Here is a 15,957-nt window from a genome sequence, read left to right on the forward strand (position 1 = left end):
GCGCCAGTCAGTGATATAGAAGGTGATGTGATATAAGCCTGATCGAGTGCGCCGAATGTCAACGTACGCAACGAATTTTCTCCGTTTCGACGGTTCCTCGGCCTCAGCGGGCCTGCTGTGTCTTCTGCGGTTCATCGCTGGCAAGCATTGGCTCCTGATCCATGAGCTGTCAGAAGGATTGTTATGGCATAGTACTCCAGACGTGGGTTGTTCGGCGAAAGTCGAAACTGGCCGTTTTGGTTGTTCAGATTAACGTGCCAAGCCGGCTGTCGGTTGCATTCGCCGAACTCCACCACAACAAATCAGACCCTGTTAGCCCCGTTATTGAAGATGTGATTGATTATTGGAGGTGGCAGCAACAGCTGATTTTTGGTACAGAGGTCTTGTACGGTGGCTCTGCAGTTGGTAGAATGAGTACAGGTTGAATAGTATGAATCTTAGTTATCCCAAAAAGGCGTTTGAGACCTGGACGTCGTCTGTTTCATTGATATACAGATATTGCCTGGGCATCATCCCCCATCATTTAATGAAAAGCCCTTCTAGGGAGAGGAAAACGTATGGTTCAATGGCTAGGGGTGCTTTGTAGGCTATCTCGACTCCATAGGGCAGAGGACACATAACAACTATATTGCTCTCGCTCTAGCCTCCGAGTCGGTTGACTGCTTCAAATTTGCCGTTGGAGGGACCCTTTCCTATAGGTTTCCTGGACCATAAACAGACCTGGAAGGAAGAACGAAGGCTGACAAGGAGGTATGTGATGGCAGTCTCGTTGCCAATCTCAGCCAATCTCAGCAGTCGCCTCTCTTTCCATAGCCTGTACAAGCCGGTCAAAGTGCTAAACACCGTAACTCACGGGCGGTAGGCTACTGACCGACCTATATAGCCATGAACTTCGAAGTCGTTCCCATAATATTATTGCCTACGATATTTCTTTCCCGCTTACTCGAACTGGCCTCCCAGGGGTAGTCGTCCTTACCGACGTTGTATGCTTCGTATCAACTCGAATTCATGGAGCACCCAGAGGCACAGTGCACTGAGGGATGATGTGCGATCGACACGAGCTGCGACCAGACCGCGCGAGGACACCTCATTTAACCTTTCCTGGCGTAGCAGTCTGTCTTCGTCCGTCTCTGCACTACAGACATCTATCTTTTCCACGCAAGAAGACTTTCGCCAGTCTTTGCGAGGACGGCTCATATCTGGATGGAGTATTCGTGTTCTCATACGGGACATGCGTCGAGGGAGGCCCCGTCGTGTCCGGTCGGAAGCTTTTTCCGGAAGAAGGCGCGAATGTTGACGTAACGGTCTATGTAACGGACTGATTCAGAGACTCTCGATCACGGAGGCAGGAGAAAGGGAAAGTTGCTAGGTAGACGCGTCAGGCCTGTTTCCCTGATTGTCCGTCTCATCAAAGTTTGTTGTCAGTAGGACAGATCGGACAATGTCGACCAACAGTTCGGTCGATATCGGTGTTAGTCTGGGGAATTCCTGTTACCTGCGAAGGCATCTGGAATGAAAACCTGTTTTTTGGTGGTTCGTCGTGGATCCCGAGCTCTGTTAGTGGCGTCGGGGTTTGGACGCGGGTCTTGGACAGGGACGGTGACCAGAGGGGAATACTTCTTAACGAGCCCGGGCGCATGCTGCCCAGTACGGCCCGGGCGATCTGTCGTAGGGGTCCAGGCTGCGGTGTCGAAACGACGAAGGCCATGTTGGGGTACGTAATGGCCGATCGTCTTGGGAGACATCGCCCTCAAGCTCCTCTTGCTCCAATATCACGCAGACAACACGAGTGCGAGTGCGACACCTTCCAGGCCAGCTTGCACCACGTGCACCTGCAAAGAAGAAAGGAAGAACCCTAAGACACGGACGGACCAGGGAAAATCAATCCCCTGGCTCCGCAGAGTGGAAATCGGGGAAGGATGAGGGTCGGAACCATTCTCCCTGCCAATGAGGGAGGTCGATGGGGATCCTATGTACCCTCCATAATCAACAATCCACCGCGACCGTTCCTGGCTCCCCTCTTGCGTCTCAAAACCTGCCTGTTCTCACCACTGGAGACTCATTCTCGTTGTCCTTCGCAGAGACGGTCCCCTCATTTTGCCTTCTTTTTGGCCTGACCCCCGACTAGATGCTTCGTTTTCCAACACTACAACCTCGTCCGGCTGCACGACACGGCTTGTTGGCCACGATAGGACGGGCTAACATCGCCAGTGAGAGAGACAATACGCTGCTACGAAAATTGGTGCACGCATGAGAGACAGCATCTCCATTTCAGAGGTGGATTGGCAGTGCAACTCGCCTGTAGATCGCCCACAAGTGTGGCTCCAGGAGGTGTTGTGCCCAACCATGGGGAAAACTCTATCAGCGTCAACAGGTACGTGGTGTTTCAGATAAGACGGCCTTCTTCAGTGACTGATATAGTTGTTTGCCATCCAGAAAAACGCAAGAATTTCTCGGAACCTACTATGAGTGACAACAAACGTCCAACCAAGCGTCCCTGAGCCGGTCACGATTTCGAACGAGACTTCAGTCTCGTTGACCATACTTCATCCGAAACATAACGATTTGCTGTATTATGTATTGGAGACGGATATCAGCGCGAAACGGCGAGATACTGCGATCCTGATGTGAGAGTCGTACCGTGTCGGATCGTCAGCTCTGGACTCTTCTCAACAGCTCTGCGGTTGTGAGATAAAGAATGGCGAGTGGTTGAACCTCTCCGGGTCCATATGTCGTCGTTGCCAGCTCACATGCGACCTCTGTGTTATGCGGAGATGTTGGGCTTCACTCTTCCGTTGTCCTTCCGATCCCCAAGACAACCGCACACGCTCTAAAACATTTCGGGTAAGACGCCGAATAGGAGGAAACATAGCCCCAGAATTTGAGCATGAAAGTGGCCTCAAGTCGATTGTGAGAGCTCGGCCGTTGAAAATTTTGGGTTCAGACGGCCAGCCAATTTTCAGAGCTGGACTACCCGTCTTGATACAGCAAAAACCAGACCTCCCTGGTATATTCTGCTTGTCATTCAACATGAAGCAGCCCAATATTGCAGACATATTGTGCCCGTCGGGTCATGAGATGGATTCCGACCAGCCCGCTGCCACAAGGGCGATGAGATGCCGTGATCAATTGGCTGAACCACATATCTCGAGGTTGGCACTGTCTTCTTTCCACCACAAAGCGTGCATGTTCCGCTGAGTTCTCGGATCGACCGCACTTGCAAGACTCCAGTGTGTTGTGTGGCACCTAGGTACCTCATTCGTCGCTCGCTATCCCCTGACGACGGGAAGCTCAACAAGATAGCCGGCGAACCCGATGTCAACCAGTCAAGTTCACATTCTGAATGACACCTGGGTCGTTTGGATGAAATATCCTCCCAAACATTTTTCGACCTCTCCTCCTAGGGGAACAAGTTGACTCATGATAGACGTTGCAATCTGGTCCGGCCTAATTCGAAGTGACGTCGGCGAATTCTGGGACTGTTCTGTAAGATCAGCATCTCAGAGCCTTTCAATCAAAGCCGTTCGTTGTTTCGAAATTCGAGATGAATTTTTTTTTCTTTCGCCCCTGATATGCTTCTGAGCATGGCTCTGAACCTTCTAGCCTCTGGGTTCGAGGTCATGCGCCGAGGTGTCGTATGAGTGAGAATACCGAAGAAAAGCGAAAACCCATCGACTACCCGGAGATGATGGATGATACCTTCTCTGAAGGAAGCTCAGAATGAACAGCAAATGTGCGGACAGAAAGAATCATAAAAGGCGACGCCCCCAGGGGGCCAGATGATCGTTCACTTTGTCCGCTACGCCAACATTACGGGTCTGGTCACTGTTTCGGAATACTGTTTTTTGGCTGCTGATTTTCCTCTACCCTTTTTTTTTACCTCCTTTTTTTTGGCCAAGAAAGAATTTCTACACTGCAATTTTTGCGTGCACCGATTCTCGACTCATTTTTCCACGAATTTTTTTTTCCCCTTCTCTATTTTATTTCCTCTCTCATTCTGTTTGCTGTGAATTGCCACCAGCGTTTGGCGGTCGGCTCTAGAAACCCGCATATCAGCGTGAAGAACGGGCAGGGTGACTGTACTTGGTGTTACTAGGTCGGATACAACAGCCGATGTCCGCCCACCCGCCAGTAACAACGCGGTTATCGCTTCCAGCCTACCACAGCCCAGAGTCCCCACGCCTTTTTGGGTCTGCTTTCCACCATCTTTTTGTTATGTTACAGCGCTTGCCAGACCTTGCGTTGGTTGGCGTTTGTGGCTGCTTTTGTGCTCAGCACTCGCTTCCAATCCAGGAAGTCTCTCGCTTTTCTGGCTGTGCGCACTACCGAAAGCAACAAGAGGGACGCAGGTCGGACGAGTTCTCTCATCCTTGACAATAATAATGAGTGACCCCAACCACCCTCCTCCTTACCCATACTCGTCTTACCCAGGTCAGTCTGACCCGCGAGAACATGACGCTTCTCTTGGCGACTGGGCTGGCTCCCAGTACTCGCAGCCATTTTTCGGGCCACAACTCAATTACGAGACGATCGCTGGCTTTCCTGAAAGCCCTTCGGGGACTTCTGGGGTCAACATCAATGAACGGTCCATGAATTCCAAAGTGCCGATTCCCAGGTCGGCCCAGCCAAACAACTGGACGAGCAGCGGCCGTGTCAGTCGTGCCTGTGAAAACTGTCGCGAGCAAAAAGCCAAATGTAGCGGCCATCGTCCAACTTGTCAGCGATGCCAGGAGGCCGGCATCGCCTGCTCATACGGAGACAGGAAACGAGAGAAAGTAGCCAAGTGCGTGATGCGATAACTGACGACGGCATCAAAATCTTGGAGTTCTAACGGGAGAGACTAGGCAACTTAGCGATCTCACCAACCAGGTCCAGGTCTACCAGTCCCTGTTGCGAGAAATTCTCCCCAAACTGGATCCTCAATCTGCACTTTATGTTGAGCAGGTTATGAATGAAGTAAGGAACTTGGGTGTCATCATCCCCTATCCGTTTTGAATCGGGCTCTTTTGGGCCGTTCTTCGAGAAACAACCCCCGCTTTTCTTTTGTTTTCAGGGACTCCCTTCTAATTATTTCCTACAGCAAAAGCTAGAGAATAACCAGGACTCTGATCGAAAACCTTCGATATCTTCCTCAACACCTAGAGCTGGAACGCTCGAACCCACCTTTGTCTCTAGCTCGAGCGTGGATCCATCGCTCGTGGCACTGGATTATACTGACGAGGATTTCAACCGTGACGAACGGATCCAGGCAGTGGGCTTTGTGGGAGAGCATTCCGAGATAGCATGGCTCTACCGACTGAAACGTATGCTCAGGCAGACTAACTCGGCCATCCCAAGAGGCACTCCGGAACGGCCCTCAGTCTCCTCGGTGAATTTCTTCCTGGATGACTCGGATATTCCTGTTATCGACAGCGTGGACCCATGTCAGCGACCTCCCCAGGCCGTTGCTGATAAGCTCGTGGACAACTACTTCCAATTCGTGCATCCGTCCTTCCCAATTATCGGCAAAGTGATCTTTTTGCGACAATACAAATCGTTCTCCTCCACACCGTTCGTCCGACCTGGAAGGAGATGGCTCGCCATTCTCAACTTAGTCTTCGCCATTGCCAGTCGATATTCGCGACATATGGAGGCCCCTACAGAGGACCCTGCGGAGGATGACAGTGTCTATTTTTCACGAGCATGGAAGCTCAGCATGAGTGATGTCGCCTTGTTAGACCACCCCAATTTACAACAAGTTCAGGTGGAAGCCCTAACGTCTTTCTACCTGGCATCTGTTGCACAGGTCAACCGGTACGTTGCTTGCTTGTATTTGTCGAAACCAGGCCTAATTGTTATTACCCACAGTTCTTGGAGAATATGCAGTATCTGCATACGATCGGCCGTCGCCATGGGGTTGAATCTTCGAAACGAGAGCAGCACCATTGTGCATACCTCAAAGGAGACTCGCTATCGTGTTTGGTGGTCAATCTACCTGCTAGATATTTCTCTCTCGGTCATAACAGGACGCCCGCCCAACGTTGATGATACATTCTGCACCACCCCTCTTCCAGTGCCCTTCAAAGAAGAAGAGTTCCTCGATGAGAACGTCGTTCAGTTGATTTCCGATAACGAAGCTCGAAACATATTGATGGACAACTTGACTGCGAGGGGGCCAGGGACCCCAACAACAGAGACCTCCACCCCTACCGAGACAAGCTCTGGCACTACCCACGGAAAACATGGCGAGCAGGTTGCATCCAGCGCTGTCAAGTCTCTAATACCAAATATCTCCCTCTACTTCCTCCATTGTGTTGACTTGGGGTTGATTATGAGGGAGTCTATTGACAAGCTATACGCCCCAGGCGCTGCGCAAAAGTTGTGGCATGAGATGGAGGCAGAAATCGCCATGTTAAATGGAAAGGCTGACGCTTGGCTCACAAGACTCCCTGCTGCTTTTCACTTCACACAAGGCCCTCGGTCCTTCGAAAGACAGCGAGTCAATCTAGCATTCCTATTTTATAGCGCTAAGATTCTCATCACTCAGCCATGCCTGAGTCGCCTCGCCCGACAGGGCTCCGGAGCTGACACACCAGGGAGCTTCTGTGATATCATGGCTGCCATGTGCGTTGACCTGGCTGCCCAGGTGCTGGACCTATTGCCGGCATCGCCCGACAGTTCATGGATGTACCACGTTTCACCTTGGTGGTTTGTCCTGCACTACCTCATGCAAGCTGCCGCGGTGCTTTTGACCGAGCTCCTATTCCTCGCAAAGAATGGGTCTGTTAAGCAGAGAAAGCTGCTTGAAAAACTATCCAAGATAGGCCATTGGCTCGCAGGATTATCAACAAGCGATGCCGCCTTCCAACGGGCCCTGGAAGTGTGCAGGGCCCTCCTCGCCCAGAACACCATGGAGCTGGATCCCGAAACCCCGGGTACCTTTAAAAACTAACGATGTGCTGCAAACCGTTCGTCACGGTTTCACCAGAACATCTTGCCTGGACAATGTCCGGCCGACCCTTGGGAGGTCTCTACGCACTATCACGTTGCTCAGATTTCAACCAGAAACTCCATGGAGTTGCCTTTACTGCCCTTCGGATCCTGAACCAAGATGCGAGCTCCCCGAGACCCTCACTTCCTTGGACGTCGTGGGTGACAGGAGTCGGCATCTGATCCCTCCGCCGGGTCTTACAACCGAGTAGTACATTACCGGTTCTGCTGGTCAGGCGCAGATGTGCATGTTTTTTTCGCCCAGTGACATGCCTATGATCTTTTCATAGGATCTTTATCTCCCATGTGAGCATGTTACGGTTGGTTGAAGAGGCTCCTGCGTTAGACTGGCTCCACCCTTCTCATTCAGTCTTATATCTCGTCGCCCAAATTCATTATTCACCGAATCACGGCCTCCCAGTAATTTTGGATGATCTAGAACAATTACCTACATCGCTAGGCTGTACCTTCCTGGACCCAGAGGAAATTCGATGGGTCCTGAGAGCTCCGAAGTCGCATCTCCCTTGTTTGAGCCTAGATCCAGTATGATAGGTAGGTTTACGAGGCCCCCCGCGGGTTATTATTATTTGAGTGGGGGTCCAGCGCATGCATTGCTCTTACTGATATAGGGATAGAGCGGTCTCTATTGCATTGAACATGGCTGGGACCCGTTGGACCTAATTTCCACTAGTCTACCAACATTCATCAAAGGTTCCGCGCACTGCCGTGTAGAGACGAGGCGCATCCCTCATACTTGACTTGGCGCTCGTGACTGGAGTTGGGTGTATCCTGTCGGTTCCTTCCGTCCCTCTTGGTGGGTCGCTATCCACCGGACACGCGGCGTTCATTCGCTGGCAGTCAGCTCCGTGGCAGCGGAAAGTTCATTCTAGGGTGAGAGTCTAGTAGTTTCTGCTGACTGCGAGGAGACAGGCCGCGCGCCGCCTGTCTCTGTCTACCATGCCTCTGCCCTCGTTTAGCCCTCGTTTAGCCCTTGCGGGACACTTGCGGGGGCCATTTGTTGCCTTGATTCCAATCACCCAGTGTTGATGGTCCAGATCGTCAAGTTGAAACATTACCATGTGGCACACCAATGAAATGCGTCGTGGTTTGATCTACTACTTGTACGTACGGAGTCTACGGAGTAGTACAGACAACGCCGGGTCGTGGGTTCCACACAATCCTCTCTGCTCGTACTTTCCGCCATACAGCCTCCGACCAGAGGATCCGACTTGCCTATCATCGCCGTGTCTATTCGAAGGGCGAAATCTATTACTGACGGTAGACGGTAATATGTCGGGAGTCACTCGGCATCGACAAATGCCGAGTAGGCTGACAGTCTGTGCTGAGACAGATTCTCGACCAAAAGTACTGTGGTATCTCTGGTGTTGGGCATCTTATCAATCCCTGTTTGCCTGACTTGTGGGTGACACCAAGGCCAATTATTGTTTGCATGAAGGAGACAACAAGGCTAGTTTGGACCCAATCTCCTTATCTAGCCTGAAAGGCCGACGAAGCTCTGCTACCGGATCAGTTAGAGATTACGACCCGAGCAAAGGGAACGGGAAAAGGAGAAGCGGGGTCTTCTCATATTTGGAAAACATCCGTTGGGCGCGTACGACTAGGTATGTATGTAATTGTTGGGGGGGCCGTGGGATCGGATTGTGAAGGCTCTCTCGCCCGTTCCGGTATGTTCTCCGGCACATCTTCTCGAGATACTTGATCATGGCGTCGTCGTCTCCACCATGGCCAGTATTTCCCCAATGCATTCCACTCCAAGGTGTGGTATGTCCGAGAAAGTGCTCGGGTTGAAGACCAGATCCCTGTGCCAAATCGTTACAGGCAGCACGACTCATCCCTGAATCGTGTGAGACTGAATCATGCTCTGACGGATCCCTGACTCCAGGGGCGGCCTGCGGAATTGTACACGGCCTCTTCACAAGGTAGAGATACTCGATACCCAACCGAGTAGTATTTACCGAGAGCACACTGGGCACTCCGGACATTAGCAGAGACGACGTCAGACTGGGAGCGGACACCGGTAGTGCGACCTTAGCACAAAAGAAACAGGGATCTAGCCAACAACCCTCGAGCAGCCCAAATCCCGAGGGTATGTGACCTGACCTGACAGCCCCACGCGCACACAAGAGTTCAATAGTGACATTAAACACGAAAGAAGAGTTTGGACCACCATCTCACTCCGTACATTCCACGTCGATCACCAGCCCACAGCCGAGTAGTATAAACCGGCGGTGATTCTATTTATTGTAAGCAGGTACAGACCAAACTCTGGAGTCTGAACCCCCAAGTCGTGCCACGGTTCATGGACCGCAGCTGTAGATCTGTCAAGATACCCGAGCCTTTCCAAGCTTGCTCCAAAGACGTCACCTCATTATTACGAAATTACCGGGAAATGCGTTTGTCATCACTCCATCACTCTGAGGGATGTCACCCACCTGGGAAAAAAAAGGCAACTGCCCCCCTCACTGATCTGTCATGTTGGCTTCTGTTCCTCCCTGGCCATGGTCATGGTGGCACAGAGTCGGAGCACTTCCACCTCGGCCTCAATTCCGTCTTCCATTCGGTGAACCGTTCATGTACTCTGGCGTCATCGGTTTTGTTTTGCTTGCAAGATCGGCGTCTGCTTATCTTTCCATAACGGGGCCCAGATCTGCTCCCCCATTCTTGAGGGCTTTCTTTTGTTTGTTTTGCTCTCGGATGGGCTCGAATGGCCCCGCTTGAGTCTATGCCCTACCTGTTCGGCAGTTAGTAGTTGATGCCGATCCATCGTTTCTTGGCCTTACAAAAAATCCATCTAAATAATAAAGAAATGACACCAAAGCTTTGGTGTAGTGCACCCAGGCGGTCAGATGGTAGGTCAATATGTAGGCTGCCTCAGGCAGCGTCTTGATATCTCTGGATCACGTGTGTGGATGCCGACCGCCTTCTGCATCCGGACGGGCCGTCCCAACTCCACCCGCTTCGATATAGCAAAGAGTCCTTGATATCTCGCATCTCGCAACTCGACTATTCCCATTGTCCATCGGAGGAATTACATCCAACCTCTGCGACCATAAGATGCATTCGTGACTGTAGAGAATGTCGCTGCGGGGGCCTATGAAGCGCTCGCACCTCCGGCAGGTCAGCGCAGCCAGCTTGGACTCCCTCTCCACTTCCCGCTCGCTGGAAGCTTCCCACCATGACGCCCCCAGTGACCATCCATCCACCCCGGATGAGAGAGCCATCCGGCTGTCGTTTCCCGGTCTGGAGAGGCGACAATGCACGCTCTGGGTCCACGATGAGACGTTCTCCCGGGAGGAAATCCTGTTCAACCAGACCGCGTTCAGCGATACCGGAGTGAGCGCCGGGGATGTCGTCGAGATTCTCCACGCCCGGCATACGGCCGATGGCGCCCATTCTCTCAAGGCGGACCTGGGCTCCAAGTCGTTGCGTGACAGTCATGCGAAGTCAAGCTCGACCCTCCATTTGGACGCCCTGTCCAAGTTCAAGACGCCGTTGCAAAGCCGGTGTCTCTTTGTCGTCAAGCCCTTGCCGCAGGACATCAAAACGCGCCATCCCAAGCTGGAGCTCTCGGTGACTACCAGCATCGCTAATATCTTCGGCTTCAAGAACCGCGATACCGTCTACGTATCCATCGTGGACCGGGCGCAATGCTCCGCGTCCCATGTAGACATCGCCTTTCGCGATCAGTACGTCGTCCGCTCTGACATGTGGAGACTCGTCATGTCTGAATTGGCCGACAAGATCGTCTACAAGGGCCAGAAGATTGTGTTTATGGGCAGCATCAAGGCGACTGTGAAGAACATTTTCATCCGAGGGGAAAAGGTCCTCTCGGGTTACTTCTCCCCGCAGACCATCCCCGTCTTCCGCAGTGAATCAGCAAAATATGTGCTGTTTATTCAGATGTCGAGGGAGATGTGGGATTTCGACTCGGAGGGCACCGGTGATATCCTCTTTAGCAGAGTGATTAACGGCTTCCTGCCGGAGCTCTTCAAACGGTGGGCGAACTCTGATGCGAGGCATCTGGTCACGATTGTGTTGTTCACGCGGGTCGAGTATGATGCGTCCACAATTGGGATGTCGTCGACGCTTAGTCCAGAGAGTTTAAAGAACATCTTCAACTCGAATCATGCCCCGACGAGGGACTTCTATCGCGTCGTCGTCAATGACATGGCCAGTGGCCACTGGACCACTATCTTGGACGAGCTGAAGAAGGATTTCAGAACATTCCTCAGAGACGTCTCGACCCTGAAAGTCGATGACGCCCCCGTGGCTAAGGCCAATGGCTCGGCGTCCGCGCCGAACGCCCGGCCGGCGGTTATTGCAGGACGTCCAAGTACCGCCCTACGCGGAAATATCCTCGAAGCGATCCACCTGGCTTCTTCACACCTGGCATACGACCATATCGACCGTGACATGGTCCATACGGGCACCTCGATCATCGTCATCACACCAGGTAGTGGAGTCTTTGAAGTGTCATACGAGTCTCTGGCTTCCACCACGGAGGCTCTCACTAATCGTGGAATCGCCATCGACCTAGTCTGTTTGAGCCCCATGCCTCTCCACTCTGTGCCGTTGTTCAAATACCGTGAACCGCCAAGGAGACCTTCTACTTCGTCGTTTGGCGATATCCAACACGGTGGCTATTCGCCAGAGATGCGGCATTCCTTTGCGAGCCTGGCCAACCGGACTCCACATCTTTCCCCAAAGTCCGCTATCCAAGATTCCTTCCCGGGAATAGGCCTCAGAGATTCCTGGTCCACGCGCCCACAAGAATGGAATTATGGAATTCCGCATTGGCTTGATATATCCTATTGGAATCCTGACACATATAGAGAGGCTCGACGGATTTTGAAGAACGACCCGAATGCGCCGATCCCATTCACGGTCACTAAGCGGTCCAAGATCTTCGTCCCACGGGTACGGATGTACGAGATCCAGATGATGGGGGTGATGGAAAGCGAGCAGTCCAACATCTCGATTCCTTACCTTTTAGAGGGACAGAGTCTCTCAAGAGGGCCGAGCCCTGGACTTAGTCTCAGCCCGGCTAGTCTGGCTGCTCCTGGAAAGCCTTCCTCGAGGCGCAGCTCCAACTTCAGACACCAGCTGAGTGATAGCCTCCGCCCCGAGCCATTTCTTCAGAACATGGAGAACCCAAAAGATGTGATTCTCGCAAAGTCAAAGAAGACGCCAAACTCGGTATTGTCGTGGATGGACAAGTATGACGAGAAAGTGTTTCAGCCGTTTCCCAAGCAGCGTCAGCGCCGCAGGTCCCCGAAGCAAAAACGACCTAGCGAGCCCAATGTCCAGGTTTCTGGGGCGCATGACCGCATCTCTGCACGATCTATCTCCCATCTGAGGCAACACGAGACGTCTGGTCCTCGCCCTGCAGTGAGGAAGGTCGAGCCATCCTTCCCGACGCCAAAAAGTCCTAGCTCTGCCAAGAGCGCTTCTCCCAAGAAGCCAGCGCTCAAAACTAAATCAACCACGAAGGTACCGCGTATATCACGGACTATCAGCTTTGCCCTACGTGGTCTGAGCTCCACTCCTCCTCGGGCGGTGGCAAGCACGGAAGTCAACGTGGAGCATGCTACAGGAAAGTCGTCTACAGACACGTTCCCAGACTCAAAAAGCGTGGATTCATTGAGTGTGTCGGATAGTGCGTCGACGAGAACAGTCATTGAAGTGTCAAAACCCCCCGGCACCCCTCAGAAACCAGTGCAGAGCTCTGCGATCACGCCTTCCAGGCCAATTTCCATCAGGCCGGCGCCGAAATTGCCGGAAGAGCCAGAGCAACCGAATCGTTCCCTTGCGGCGTCGTTCTCAACGACAGCCACTGAGATCCCATTAACAGAGGACACTCGGTCGGCGGCCCAGCTGAGAAAGAGAGGGCCAAAGTTTGAGGTAACGATGGACCCAGGTTCTCGTGATGGGCAGATCAAGAGTCCGCAAAGCAAGGCATTAGCTCCTTGGGTTCGCTCGATCAATCCGTGCAACACCCCAAGAGAGGTCCTTCGGGATACCACGTGGTTTGGACGCTGGCAGCACGCTTATCCGAGACCTCCTCATGTTGCTGTGGTCAAATGGAAGAGTCTGAAGTCGCCTGCCATTCTGCCTTTGACAACCGAGGAATTTCCAACCGCAACCGAGCTGGCGACGGAGTACCTCCAGACACCGTACCGGGTCTTTCCAAATGACGACACTGAAGGGGTTGAAGCGCCAAAGACGCGGGGGGTTCTGCTCCGAGAAATGATATCTCTCCGCCTTTCACATGGTTTCCAGATCGTCGTTGGCAAGAATGTGGTAGAAGTATCCGGCCAGTACTCCCTCCAGTCGCCGAACGTCTTCGACACTAAAGGTCTTGAACGGGATGGTGCCACTGTGTTCCTCTCCAAAGGAAAGTCCATACATCGGCTTATCTGTGTTGAAGGCGCCGAAATCGAAGTCACTCGCTTCACACATCGGAGCTCGTCTGTTCTGTCACCAGAGAGGACGAATGGATGTACCGTATATACTGCAGCAATGCGGACCATCTTGAACCCTGTATACGAGATCAAGGAAATAAAACTTGACTCAACGACCGAGGAATACAACTGGAACTATGCCGATAACTATGTCGCCGGTCATCGCGACTATCTTTACAATCCGGCCCAGCAGTTGCAGTTCTGGCGCGTGCGTTATGTATTGATCCCAATGCACTTACGACGCAATATTCAGTCCTTCAATGAAGATAATGAGGAAGAGATCCATCTGCTCGGCATTGATCATCTGACCCATATATGGCAACGGCACAAGTACGTGCCTCCAGAGGAAAAGAGATTCGACACTTCCAACAAGAAGAGAGAGCAGAATCCCCTCAATATCATGTACCAAACGCGAAACCCGTCCGAGGTTGTCGCTGCGGAGCTTGATCGGATTCTCCTGACTGATCCGGGACTGGATAGCTCTCCCGCTCAGTTGCTACCGGAATCAGAATTGCTCGAGCGCTCCAGTATCAGCTTGTCTTCCCTAGCGCAGATCATCCAAGGCGATAACGGCGTGCGCATGATGGACAGAAGATGGCACTGGCGACTACACTACAACTGTTTCATCGGCTTCGAATTGACAACCTGGCTCCTTCAAAACTTCCGTGACATTGACACCCGGGAGGAAGCCGTCGAGTTTGGCGACCAATTGATGAAGCACGGTCTGTTCCAGCACGTAGAGAAACGACACAACTTCAGGGACGGAAACTACTTCTATCAGATCTCGAGCGAGTACCGCGTGGCACGCCCGGAGTCCAGAAACAGCTGGTTCCCTCAGATTCGGACCGAAAAGTCCACGCCATCCACTCCGGCGGGAGATCATAGCAAAGAGTCCCCGGTGGTAGGACATGCTCGCTCCGATAGCGTCGACGACACGCCTGTCCAGACACCCACTACGCCTTCAAAGTCCAAGAACAAAGCCACCATCATGCTGTCGAAGAGCATGAAGTATGACGTGGATCCCCGGAAACGGTCGAACCGACCTGAAGTAGTCGACCTGCACTATGATCGGTTGCACAATCCTGATAATTGCTTCCATCTTGAGCTCAGCTGGATGAATACAACTGCGAAGCTGATCGAAGACACTGTGCTATCATGGGCTTCGACGGCCGAAAAGTTTGGCCTGAAACTTGTCCAAGTCCCCATTGCCGAGGCGTGTGCTATCGACCAGACCCAACCCTTCCGGAAGCCGTATCGGGTCCAATTGAAGGTGCCTCCTCCCAAAGCTCCCGCTCCCACATTTTTCAACCCCGTGTCCTTTGCGCAACAAGGGGCGCCGGACCAGCACTACTTCCAAAAAGCGCTCTTGCGCAAGTTCGACTTCGTCCTGGATTTTGAGGCTAGATCTGCATTCCCTGCAGATGTGGAGGTGTCCTACTCCTGGGGAATCCCGGACTACCGGTATTCGCAATACATCCACCGCTCAGGAAGCCTGCTGGCTCAGATTACCGATGAGGGTGACATTCTCCTTCTTGCCAATCGGCTTGTCAGTACACGGAGCGCTGCTAGTCGCGATATTCCCAGGCATGAGCGGATGGACCGACCCGACCAATACCGCGCACGGGCGGCTACCTACGATCCAGGAGATCGCATGTCGCCCCGCCTGTCTCCCGTGGCTCGCCCTGTGCATGATATGGCCAGCCCTCTTAGCCCCCAGGGACACCCGCCTCTCGACTCGGCCAACTTGTACCGTGCACCGGAGCATATCCTGAGTGGAATCGTAGAGTTCTGCAGTGACGCAGAGAAGCTGGAGCAATTCTATGATGAGTCGCTTGCGCGTCCGGCGTCTACTAAGGTTGGGCCGGCACCAGCAACGCTGATGGACTCGTCCATCCCGTCGCTCGAATTGCCTGCGAGTGTGGTCAGCCATCATATCTCGCCTCCCCCGATTCTTCCATCTCGTGGGCCGCAAGGTTCCACGACCGTCCCTTCGGTCGATTTGAGGTCGCAGGTGCGGGATGATAGTGCTCTTCCGAGAGGTAGCCCTCGAGCTGGGCCAAGAGCGAGCCCTCTAAGCAGCGGTTTGCGGCCACTTCGCTTGGGCTGAAGCAGGCAGCCAGGAGATATTGTAAACTAATGACGTTTATTCTGTAATTGGACTGATTATTTTGGAATGTTGTTTCTGTACGATGCACCATGAACGTGATGGCATCACCCTCTATATTCCATCGCCAAGAGACTACTACTTACTGCTTGCATTTAGCCATTCCGGCTGAATGTCTGCCTGCACCCTTTTATTCGTGGAGAATCCACCGCGTCAATCATACCACGACTTCGTCTTTTCCTACTGCCGACCCCCACGAATCGCCCCGCCCCCGCTGCATCTTGTCTTATCAGACAATTGAGGGGAAGCCATGTCAGTGGGAATTGTCAACACGGAGTCTGGCCCTTGGCGAATGGGGAATTCAAGGGCGTCAGATATGGCCTCCCCGCAGCATGATGACCA

At 52.8% G+C, this 15,957-nt stretch overlaps 2 protein-coding genes across 2 annotated transcripts; both read left to right on the forward strand.

Moving 5' to 3' along the window:
• Positions 1–4,382: 4,382 nt before the first annotated feature.
• ATEG_06728 (putative C6 transcription factor) lies at positions 4,383–6,931 on the forward strand (the record flags this gene model as incomplete). Its single annotated transcript, XM_001215906.1, has 3 exons — positions 4,383–4,783; positions 4,845–4,956; positions 5,081–6,931. 3 exons carry the CDS (start codon positions 4,383–4,385, stop codon positions 6,929–6,931), a joined length of 2,364 nt encoding a protein of 787 aa, XP_001215906.1.
• Positions 6,932–10,065: 3,134 nt separating this feature from the next.
• On the forward strand, positions 10,066–15,558 carry iml1 (GTPase-activating protein IML1; the record flags this gene model as incomplete). Its single annotated transcript, XM_001215907.1, has 1 exon — positions 10,066–15,558. The coding sequence occupies one exon, from the start codon at positions 10,066–10,068 to the stop codon at positions 15,556–15,558; it is 5,493 nt and encodes a 1,830-aa protein (XP_001215907.1).
• Positions 15,559–15,957: the final 399 nt, after the last annotated feature.

This window comes from Aspergillus terreus, genomic scaffold, assembly GCF_000149615.1.
Source record: "Aspergillus terreus NIH2624 scaffold_9 genomic scaffold, whole genome shotgun sequence".
Taxonomy (NCBI): Eukaryota; Fungi; Ascomycota; class Eurotiomycetes; order Eurotiales; family Aspergillaceae; genus Aspergillus; species Aspergillus terreus.